The sequence below is a fragment of the Castanea sativa genome, chromosome 12 (assembly GCF_040712315.1).
Source record: "Castanea sativa cultivar Marrone di Chiusa Pesio chromosome 12, ASM4071231v1".
NCBI classification, from domain to species: Eukaryota; Viridiplantae; Streptophyta; class Magnoliopsida; order Fagales; family Fagaceae; genus Castanea; species Castanea sativa.
The window spans coordinates 19,156,111-19,168,183 of record NC_134024.1 but is presented as its reverse complement, the minus strand read 5'-3'; the positions used below and the strand labels follow the sequence as shown (position 1 = coordinate 19,168,183).

At 39.8% G+C, this 12,073-nt stretch overlaps 1 protein-coding gene and 1 pseudogene across 1 annotated transcript; one reads left to right on the top strand and one right to left on the bottom strand.

Moving 5' to 3' along the window:
- Window positions 1–1,003: 1,003 nt before the first annotated feature.
- Window positions 1,004–1,642, bottom strand: LOC142620315 (uncharacterized). The gene has a single exon (XM_075793704.1). The coding sequence runs from the start codon at window positions 1,640–1,642 to the stop codon at window positions 1,004–1,006; it is 639 nt and encodes a 212-aa protein (XP_075649819.1).
- A 5,136-nt stretch (window positions 1,643–6,778) lies between these two features.
- Window positions 6,779–9,638, top strand: LOC142620314 (uncharacterized; annotated as a pseudogene).
- Window positions 9,639–12,073: the final 2,435 nt, after the last annotated feature.

Here is a 12,073-nt window from a genome sequence, read left to right as displayed (position 1 = left end):
CCGACCAGATGCCCTTTGCCCCCTCGAGCCGGGTCTTGATAATCTTCAACAAGGACCGGTTCGTGACTTCAACTTGTCTGTTGGCCTGCGGATGGGCGGGCGATGAGTAGTGATTTTTGATTCCAAGTTGAGAACAAAAGTCTCTGAAGGTGTCGTTGTCGAATTGTTTCCCATTGTCTGAAACGAGCACCCTCGGAATTCCATATCTGCAAATAATACTTCTCCACACAAAGCTACGGATTTTTTTCTCCGTGATAGTAGCTAGAGCTTCTGCTTCTACCCATTTGGTGAAGTAGTCAATACCAACCATCAAGAACTTCAGCTGCCTTACTGCTGTTGGGAATGGACCCATGATGTCTAACCCCCATTGTGCAAACGGCCATGGAGCCATCATTAGGGTAAGTTCTTCCGTCGGCTGCCTGATGAGATTGTCAAATCGTTGACACTTGTCGCAAGCTCTAACGTATGTATGGGCATCCTTTTGCATTGTTGGCCAGTAGTATCCTGCTCGGAGTAGCTTGTGCACTAGAGACCTTGATCCAGAATGGTTTCCACAAACCTCTTCATGGATCTCCCTCATCACGTAATCTGCTTCTTCACGGCCGAGGCATCTTAGATATGGTCGGGAGAATCCTCGTTTGTATAGGATGTTTTTAATCAAGAAGAACCGGGCAGCTTTAACCTTCAACTTCCTCGCGTTTTCTTTGTGATCGGGCAGCTTGCCTTCCTTGAGATACGCCATAATTGGAGTCGTCCAACAATCCTCATTGCTTACCTCCTACATGCTAATGTCATCTAATAATGGTGAAAGCTGGATGAAGGACAATACCTGTTCCGGGACGATCATTGGTTGGGCCGAAGCTGCCTTTGCGAGTCGGTCCGCTTCTTGGTTCTCCTCTCTTGGGATTTGAATCATCGTGAATTGGAGGTCACTCGTTCGACCCTTCACTTCCCCAAGGTACCTTTTCATCCTCTCATTCTTGCAATCATAGCTCCCATTAACCTAACTGGCCACGATTTGCGAATCAGAGTAGACGACCGCCTTCTTAGCTCCTGCCACTATTGCGAGTTCCAGTCCCGAAACCAGGGCCTCGTATTCTGCTTTGTTGTTAGTAGTGGTGAAGTCCAGATGGATCATGCATTCAATCTTGTCTCCTTCCGGGGTGTTGAGTACGACTCCAGCACCCTCAGTGCGCTTATTGAAAGATCCATCTGTGTGAATTTTCCAGGTGGGCGTCTCTTCTGCCCCCTGCTCCTCTACGGTAGTGAATTCGGCAACGAAGTCTGCCAATATATGTCCTTTCACTGTCGTCCATGGCTGATATTGGATATCGAACTCACTTAGCTCGATTGCCCATAGAGCCATCCGTCCAGCCGTTTCGGGATTGCTCATTGCTCTCCGTAGGGGTCTATCTGTCAAGACATTTATGGTGTGTGCTTGAAAATATGGCTTGAGCTTCCGGGCCGCAGTCACAAGAGCAAATGCGAGTTTTTCCATCGGTGGGTATCTTTCTTTTGCTCCTCTTAGTGCCCGGCTTATAAAGTACACGGGCTTTTGTACCTTTCCTTCTTCTCTGATAAAAGCTGCACTGATCGCAGCTGAGGAGACGACAAGGTACAGGAACAATTCTTCCCCCGGCATAGATGGGCTAAGCAACGGCGGAGCGGAGAGATATGTCTTCAACCCTTCGAATGCCTTTTGACACTCGTCCGTCCACTCGAAAGATCTCTTTAGCGTTCGGAAGAATGGGAGGCATTTGTTCGTTGCTCTAGATACGAACCTGTTTAAGGCTGCTATCTTCCCGGTCAAGCTTTGTAATTCTTTTACCGTCCTTGGAGGAGACAGTTCCATAATCGCCTTTACTTTCTCCGGGTTGACTTCAATGCCCCTCTGGGACATCATAAATCCCAAGAATTTTCCTGCGGTTACTCCAAACGCGCATTTGTTCGGATTCAGCTTCATTTTGTATATCCGAAGAGTATTAAAAGTCTCTTGGAAGTCCTTCAGATTATCAGACACTTTTACGCTTTTTACCAACATATCGTCCACGTAAACCTACACGTTTCTGCCAATTTGGTGCGCGAACATTTTGTTCATCAATCTCTGATATGTGGCTCCCGCGTTCTTAAGCCCGAAAGGCATTACCTTGTAGCAAAAAAGTCCCTAGCTTGTTACAAATGAGGTTTTTTCCTGATTAGTCTTATCCAATTTGATTTGATTGTAACCGGAGAAGGCATCCATGAAGCTTAAAAGTTCACGTCTTGCGGTGGAGTCTACAAGGGTGTCGATGCGTAGGAGTGGGTAACTGTCCTTAGGGCAGGCTCTATTCAGATCCGTGAAATCGACGCACATCCTCCACTTCCCATTGGACTTCTTGACCATTACTACTTCGCCAACCAATCAGGGTAGTACACCTCGAGTATAAAGTCTGCTTCTTGTAGCTTCTGCACCTCTTCCGCTATGACTCGATCTCGTTCGGGGGCGAACACTCGCTTTTTCTATCGGACTGGAGAGAAGGAGGGTGATACATTCAACCTGTGAACTATGACTGTTGGATCTATTCCCGGCATGTCCTCGTGACTCCATGCAAATACATCTTGATTTTCTTGGAGGAATAATACGAGCACTTGTCGGACTGTTTGGTCGGCGAGGGTGCCGATTCTGGTTGTTCGGTCGGGCCTAGAATCATCCAGTTGTACTTCTTCCAACTCTTCCATCGGTTCCGTCACTGTTCTCTGTTCCTCGATGTTCATTGCTTGTAGATGATCATCCATTTCCATCATGGCGACGTAACATTCCCGTGCAGCCACCTGATTTCCCCGCTGTTCTCCAACTCCATATTCGGTAGGAAATTTGATCAATAGATGGTAGGTAGAGGTTACTGCCTTCCTTGCATTGAGAGTGGGCCGTCCAAGGATAGCGTTATACGCTGAAGAGCAATCAACCACGAGAAAATAAACATCCTTGGTTATCTGCTGTGGGTAATCTCCCACCGTCACAGACAACGTAACGACGCCTAAAGGATAGACCCTTGTTCCTCCGAAGCCAACAAAGGGTGCATTCGTTGGGACCAGTCGTTCTTTAGCAATTCCCATTTGCTGGAATGCGGGGTAATAGAGGATATCTGCTGAGCTTCCTTTGTCCACCAAAACTCGATGCATGTTGTAGTCCCCTGCCCGTATGCTGACCACGAGCGCGTCGTCATGTGGGTGGTGAAGGCGTCACGCATCTTCTTCCGAAAACCCGATGCTAAGGCTATCTTGCCGTATTGCTTTTGGTGAGGTACCTGTCGACTGGACGCTTTGAACCGTCCGCAAGTAGGTCTTTCTGGCCTTTTTGGATGACCCTGCAGAAGTATTGCCCCCTACAATCATCCGTATATCTCCTACAGGTGGCCTGGGACGCTCGTTTTCCCGTCGGGGATTCTGCTTCTGGAGTTGATCCATTCTCTCCTTCCTCACGAACCTCTGCAACCTTCCTTGCCTGATGAGGGCCTCAATTTATTGCTTCAAGTCATAATAGTCCGTCGTATCGTGGCCATGATCGCCATGAAAACGGCAGTATCTATCTCTTGGCCTTTTGTTCGGATCTCCCTTCAGCTTGCCTAGGAACGTCAAGGTTCCTTCATCTTTGATCTGCATTAACACTTGCTCAATTGGGGCTGTGAGGGGGGTAAAGCTCATAAATCTTCCCGAAGGCGGTTTGGTTCTTGCCATTTTTCGTCCTTTGTCCGATTGCGTATCTTCCTGTCTTTCCCTCTTTCTGGGCTTGTCCTCTCGTGCTAGCAAGGCATCCTCTGCGTTCATATACTTTGTCGCCCTGTAAAACACATTGGACATAGTCTTTGGGTCATTCTTGCATAGAGAGAACAAGAACTTACCCTTTTGTAGCCCGTTTGTGAATGTTGCCACAAGTATCTTGTCATCTGCCTCGTCTATCGAAAGGGCTTCCTTGTTAAAGCGGGCTATGTATGATCTTAATGTCTCGTCTTCTCGTTACTTAATACTCAATATACACGCAGTAGACTTCTTATGCCGGTGACTCCTGATAAAGTGTGATACGAACTGTGCTCCTAATTCCTTAAAAGTGCTGATGGAATTAGGCGTCAACCTACTGTACCAGTCCCTCGCAGGCCCTTTTAGAGTGGTGAGAAAAGCCCTGCACATGATTTCATCCAGTACGCCCTGAAGATGCATTAGGGTTCTGAAAGATTCCAAGTGATCCAATGGGTCCTTGGATCCGTCGTAATTCTCCACGTGAGGCATGCGAAACTTTGGAGGAAGGGGGCATGAATTCACGAGCGCTGTGAAAGGCGAATCCATTCTATGGACTAGGTAGTCCAGGTCGCTGGATACTCGTCCTCTAAGGGCGTTCATCATCATATCCATACGTTCCCTCATCTCCTGCATCTCAGCTGCTATGTGAGTCGGCAGGGTGTCCGAGACGGATGGCCGGTTGGTCTCTTGCCGCTCCGATCTAGTCGGAGCGTTGCTACCCTCAGGCCCTTCCGCGTTCTTTCCTTCCGGACTAGCACCCTCCTGGTCTTCCTCCGGTGCATTTGGGTGTGCATTCCTTTGTCGCAATTGCTCTTCTAAATCATGATTCTGCTTGGTGAGGCGCTCAATCGCCGCTGCAAGCGTTTAGACTTGCCTCTCTAGAGCTGTGGCGTGCGGTTCGTCGCCTTGATTGTTGTTCGTTGCCATCGATCGAGTGAGTACCATGCAACTTTTTGTCTCAGGAATAGAGCAAAGGCTAAATAATCTCTTCCCCACAGACGGCGCCAACTGATGATGCCGAAAAAATCACCAGTAAGCTGCAAGCACTCCTCAAACCAAAGCAACACCTGCAAAAAGAAAATAGAGGACCTAAAAGAGAGCACCGGTGTGGTGCCGGCCAAAAACCCTCCGAAGGTGAAGTCAGAGTTTTTTTTTTTTACAACCCTAGAGTGCCAGAGTCGAGATAATTATGCATACCTTGATGTTAGGGTTTCTGGGATATTTATATTAGTGTAGGGTTATCATTCCTGTCTTGGTCAGGAAACCTTTTCCTTTTAGGATAATACTTCTTTTTACTCTCCATTCCTTCTTGAGCTCTTTTCCATATATGAGTCTTTTTATTATGGTCAAACGTGTAACGCAAGAACTCCCGGTGTGCACGCTTGTGTGGAAATCAAGCAAAGTCACGTCAAACATATTGCGTGACGTACAATTAAGAATTTATGACAACTAATCATACTGGACGAGTACCAAATGTTGTATCCGTCCGATATGTATCCTTGCGGTATCAATCCGTCGACCACACTACGTCGTTCTTCTTAAAGAAAGATCCGTCTCATACTTTTATCCTCTTCAATATATATATTGGCCAATCCAAATAGAAGATGATCGCTACTAAAGGCTAAACTAATGCTAGTGCAGCAATACTTTTTAGAAAAGGTAAATCAAAGGCATACAATTTTTTATTGAAATTTCTCGAAGTTTTTCTCCTCTTCTAATATGATTGGGTAATTGACTAATTGTATGGGCAATGGAACCAGGAAGTGGTGGAAACATAGCCACAAGTCCACAACCACAAAAGAGGGTAACTGAGCAATGCAATAGTTGTAAATAATTAGTTTAAAATTTTCCAAAAGTAAGGGCCCGTTGGTACATGTGTTTAAATAACAGTTATCAGTTTTTTGGGAAATACGTGTGGGTGAAAAAGTGTATGGAAATATGTGTAATGTTGTTTAAAAACTAAAAACATGTGTTTAAACTTGTGTACCAAACGGGTCCTAACTTTTCCAAAATTAACTTTCCATTTTCCAAAATTGAATTGAAGCCAATTGGATTGTAGCGTGAAGACATGTAAGAGCATCCACTGATGTGGATGCAAAATCGTGCATAATAGAAAAAGGCACAACTTTTACACATTTTGCCTAAACAATGCTCCACATCAAAACTTCTAAAAATGTGTATATTTATACACTTGCTACAATAACCGTATATATTTACACGATTACTGTAGCTCGTCCATATATTATTTTATTAATTTCACGTTCGCACCTTTTTTTTCTCTCTCTTCTCCGTGCACAACGAACTCAGTAACTTCTCCTCTCCTCATCTTCTTTTTCCTCAAATGCTTACAAACACATCCACACAGACAAATTAACACAAAGATACACAAACACAACCACACACAAATAAAACCACGCGAACAAACCAACAAAAAGATAGATCAGTGCTTGTGGATCGGAGCTAGAGAGATCTCGGTCAGATCTGATCTAGTTGGATCTGATCGGAGCTAGGGAGATCGGTGCTTGTGGATCGGTGCTTGTGACCAAGATGGTGTGGATTAGACCAACAGGGAGAGTTGATCTGTGTTCAGAAATGGGTATAGAGATGGTAGAGAGATGGGTATAGAGAGAGAGAGAGAGAGAGAGAGAGAGAGAGAGAGCAACAAATCAGAAAAGATGGGTAGACAGAGAGAGAGAGCGCATATGTAAAGGGGGTAGTTGAGAGAAATAATAATAATAATAAAAGAGAAAATTGATTATTTAAATAAAAGAGATGATAGAATGGATAAACTGATGTGGATGTTTTGTAAAAATAGATGCGCAAAATAAAAAAAAGTAAGTTTTTAGTGTAAAAATGGATGTGTAAAATATACTAACTGATATGGTTGCCCTAAGTCCAAATCCTCCACATAGTCAAGGACGAAGAAAATAGCCATTCTCTTGTTTTGCATTTCCTAGCTTATATAAGAGCAAAAAACATATAGTTAATTTAGACATAAGTTATGGCGTCCTCTTTGTATCATTTAAAATTTGTGTACTTGCTTTCTTTTCTCTCAACATTTCATCTTATAGCCACTCGCTCTTTTTCTTTTATGCAACCTCTTTGCCGTGGTCATGAAAGGTCTTACTTGTTGCAATTTAAGGACAGCTTTATCATCAACAAGTCCGCTTCTCTTGAACCATTGGCTTATCCCAAGGTTGCATCCTGGACATTAGAAGGAAACAACAATGACTGCTGCTCATGGGATGGGGTAGAGTGTGATGAGTTCACGGGCCACGTGATTGGCCTTGACCTCAATAGTAGCTGTCTCTACGGTTCTATTAACTCCACCAGCAGCCTTTTCCATCTTGTTCATCTTCAAAGGCTTAATCTTGCTGACAATCATTTTAAGCTCTCTCAAATCCCATCCACCATTTCCAATCCATCTAAACTAACATATCTTGATCTCTCTTTTTCTGTGTTTGCTAGTCAAATCCCATTAGAAACAGTTTAGAAATCGTCCCTCAATCTAAGTAGAAACAGTTGTCCCAATTGTCATCCCTCAATCTAAGTAGAAACAGTTTAGAAATCAAGAAGCCTAGTTTAAGAAGTCTAGTTGAAAATTTAACAAGCCTAGAAAAGCTTGATTTGAGTGGGGTGAAAATAATCTCCATGGTGCCTACCATCTTGGCAAATTTGTCTTCTTTAACATCCCTCAGATTCCATAACTGTGGATTCTATGGGGAATTCCCAGTAGGCATCTTTAAACTTCCAAATCTACGAGTTCTTGATGTGCGGTACAATGATGGTCTCACTGGCCATTTGCCTGACTTTCAATGGAGTAGCAACCTTGAGATAATGGATCTCACAGTAACAAGTTTCTCAGGTAAGCTACCTGCTTCAATCGGAAACCTCGGGTCTCTAACTACAATTTTAATATGGGATTGCAACTTCTCTGGGTTCATTCCATCAACACTTGGCAACCTCACTCGTCTAAATTCTCTGGATCTTTCACATAACACTTACGAGGACCACATTCCATCTTCCTTTGGAAACCTCGTCCAACTTTCTTTTCTATACCTTACCAATAATGAATTCCTTGGTCCAATTCCTTTTGTGCTTGCAAATCTGACACAACTAACTGCCTTGGTCCTTGATCACAACAAGTTTGCTGGCCAGATTCCAAGCTCAATCTTTAACCTTACAAATCTAGAATTTCTTAGTCTTTCTAATAACTACTTTAGTGGCATTGTGGAGTTTGATAAGTTTGTAAAGCTCAAAAAGTTAACTACGTTGGATCTATCTTATAATCAAGTATCATTTCTTGAAGGTGAAGCCAGTGCTAATAGAACCCTTCAAAAGTTTGTAACTTTAGGATTATCTCGATGCAACTTGAGTAAGTTCCCAAATTTCCTAGCAAACCTAAATGAATTGGAGTTGCTAAACCTACAAAGCAACAACATTCATGGTCAAGTACCAGAATGGGTTTGGAACATGTGAGTAAAGAAAGTCTAAAGTCTTTCAACCTTTTTGACAACTTTCTTACAAGCCTTGGTCAACATCCCATTCTTCTTCCATGGACCAATCTGGCCATTTTAGACCTTTCGTATAACAATATTCAAGGATCACTTCTAATTCCATCATCTTCCACTTTGCAATACCACGCATCACACAATTCATTCATTGGAAAAATTTCTGAGTTGATTTGTAACTTGAGTTCTCTTCAGGTCCTTGAGTTGTCAGAGAACAACTTAAGTGGTCCACTTCCTCAATGCATGCACAGTTTTGGTGATTCTTTAGTCCTATTGGATATACGAAGGAACAAATTCGAAGGAAGCATCCCACAAACTTGGGCAAATGGAAGCAAATTAATGATAATTGACTTCAGCCAAAACAAATTCCAAGGGTGGTTACCAAGATCTTTGTCTAAGTGTATAGCATTGAAGGCTCTTGATCTCAGTAATAACCAATTCAATGATACTTTCCCCTCTTGGTTAGGAAACCTTTCAAATTTGAAGATTCTTATATTGCGGTCCAACAAATTTTATGGACCAATAAAGATTCATAGTGTGAATTATGAGTTACAAATCGTTGATCTCTCATACAATAGTTTTACTGGAATGTTGCCAGTAGAATTATTTCAAAATTCGAATTCTTCCAGATTTGATCGTGCATACCACTTATCATATATTCAAGTATACTCATCTTTTAAAGCAAAATTCAGTTATCAGATTTTTGAATTTGAGTATGAGTATAATTTCCCAATGATGATGACAAACAAAGGAGTTGACACAATTTACGAGAAGGTCCAAGAAATTTTCACAGCCCTTGATTTCTCTAGTAATAGATTTGCAGGAGACATTCCAGAATCAATTGAAAATATAAAAGTACTTCATTTGCTCAATCTTTCTAATAACATGCTCACTGGCTGCATCCCACCAACATTAGGAAACCTTGCAGAGTTGGAATCATTGGACCTTTCTCAAAACAAGCTCATAGATGAAATCCCACAACAGCTAACCCAACTCACTTTCTTGTAATCCTTTAATGTTTCTCATAATGATCTTGTGGGGCTTATACCACAAGGAAAACAATTTGATACATTTCAAAAGAGTTCATTTGAAGGAAATTTAAAATTGTGTGGAAATCCATTGTCAAAGAAATGTAAGTATTATGAGGTTTTACCACCTTCACCTTCAACCTCAAAAAACAGCCATGATTCGGGGTCTCCACTTCAATTTGGTTGGAGAATTGTTATGATTGAATATGGATTTGGACTACTTGTTGGGGTGACTATTGGGCATATTGTGATTTCAAGGAATCATGATTGGTTAATGAAGACTTTCGGAGTGAGGCAACCGGTACCAGGAAGAAAGGTTTGAGGGAGGAGACATTAGAAATTGAATTCAATACACACACACACACACACACACACACACACACACACACACACACACATATATATATATATATATATATATATATATATATATATATATATATATTACTTAGGTTTGTTGGTGTGTAATGTAATATATATTTTTTTTTGCTTAGATTTGCTGGTGTATAATTTAACGTGCTTCTACCATTTTCTTTATTGTTTTGATGCATGTTGGATTGGGTAGCATTAATGTATTATATGTAAAAAGTAAAAGTAACTTCAGTTATTTATGAATATGAGTAGGGTATCTAACTTCATTAAAAGGTCAAAGATAGTTGGATCTGTGCTCACATTCAAACCTTTTAACCTTGTTGTGAGAGGGGAAAATTTTTTTTTTTTTAAAAAAAAAAAAGAGAGAGAGAGAGAGAAGGAAAGTTTGTAAAATCGAAGACGACTGTATATGCAAAATAAAATTTGTATAAAGTAAAGCAAACAATCCAAACTTTCTGACTAAAATTAATCCAAAAGGGTTAAAAATACATAAAATCAATTTGAATTCACTATGACATCTTAAATTACACGACATGTGAATTTGCTCAAAACAAACTCACAACATAGAGGGAAAAAAAAAATTGAGGCTTTTATTGAGATGGTTAGAGCATTTACATCAGCCTCTTTAACTTTTTAGCTAAATTAACTATAAAAAAAAATTCCATTTTTTTTAGTTTAGTTTAGTTTTTTTTTTTTTTTTTGTAAACATATATTAACTTCAATACTCAATTACTATTCCAATTAGATATATATATATATATATATATATATATATATATATATATATATATTTATTTATTTATTTTGTTCAACTCATGGAAATAAATTAATCATAATTGCCTAAAAGAATGTAGAGTAGTAAACAACCTTGATAATCTATTATGCTCATCCTGCATTTCAATGAGCTAAACTAAAAACTCCTCCTCCTCTCAAAGCAACCATCACCCTATAGCTTGTAACCATTTATTGTACCACAAAAAAAAAAAAAAAAAAAAAAAAAAAAAAAAAAAAAAAAAAAAAAAAAAAAAAAAAACCAAAACCAAAACCAAAACCAAAACAAACAAAAGAGTACATCTTAAAGCATAGGCACAAAGTAGTTGAGCTTTTATCAGTTAATTCACTTAGCAAAGTATAATAAATATCAACAAAGACTAATTGAGGTAGTTAGGTTATGTTTGGTAACAGTTTTTGTTTTCTATTTTTAAAAACTTGTTTTTGGGAATATAAAGAAAAAACAATTTTTTTTGTATTTTTGAAATAAAAAACATGTTTAGTTAGCTAAAATTAAAAAAAATAGTTTTTTGAAGAAAAAAAATAGAAAATACTAAAATATGTTGTTACAAGAATTTGAACTCTAATGCTAACTCATTAAATGAGAAAAATTCACTAAATTAAATGTGTATTTTTGTTCTCTTCTGAAAATTAGAAATTGAATTGTATTTTTTTTGTTTCCTTCACAAATTGAGTTTTGATAATAGTTTTTGTTTTCTATCTATTTTTAGTTGCCAAACAAGTTTTTTAGTTTCAAAAATACAAAACAAGTGGAAAAAATAATTACCAAACATACCTTAAAGTGATAAGAGTTTTAGAAATTATAACATGTGCTGAAGTCAACTTCCTTCGGAGCCTAGCGAAGTGTCCCAACATTCTTTTTTAACTTTTGCGGGGTTAGTAAGGTTTAACCACTGTTTTAAAAACCGGACCGGACCGGCCGGTCTGACCGGTTCAACCGGAAAAATCGGTGCAGTTCGGTCCGATTAAATGTCTCAAAACCGGTCAAAAACCGAAAATTTTGAAAAAAACGGTTTGATTCTCAGTTCGGTTTTTAAAACCATGGGTTTAACTGAACATATTTTTATAAGCTAGAATTTACAAACATAATGATTAGTATATCGTTTAACCAAAAAAAAAACGAAAAGGAAAGAAAAGCAGACTACCTCAACCTTCAGGCTTCAACAATGCTATTTCAGTGAGTCATAAATATTAAATAAGTTAATTGAGAGCTACAATGTCCACAACGTTTTTACAATATTTTCACAACAAATCATAGGTAATTAGTTGATATTTGTTCAAATTTGAACCTATCACTGAAATTACTTTTTACTCCAATAATAACAATCAGTAACAACTTACTACTTATGATTTGTTGTAAAAATATTATAGGCATAACATATACGTTTCGGCCCTAAAAGCTTAACCAAACGGGCACGCTTTGACCTTTTCCTGGGTTGGGCCTTCTGAAATTGCAGTCTCACTCTCAGTGACCGTTAGCTAGGCCCAACAAAGCCGAAGGAAAACCCATGGGCTTACTAAAACGTGAATGTCCATTGTATAGAACCCAGACCTCAACCTTGAACTTTACGTATTTACCCCTGAATGTATTTC

Excerpts from the sequence above, each read along its gene's own strand:
- LOC142620315 (XM_075793704.1), bottom strand. The coding sequence starts at position 1,642 with ATGCCGGGGGAAGAATTGTTCCTGTACCTTGTCGTCTCCTCAGCTGCG.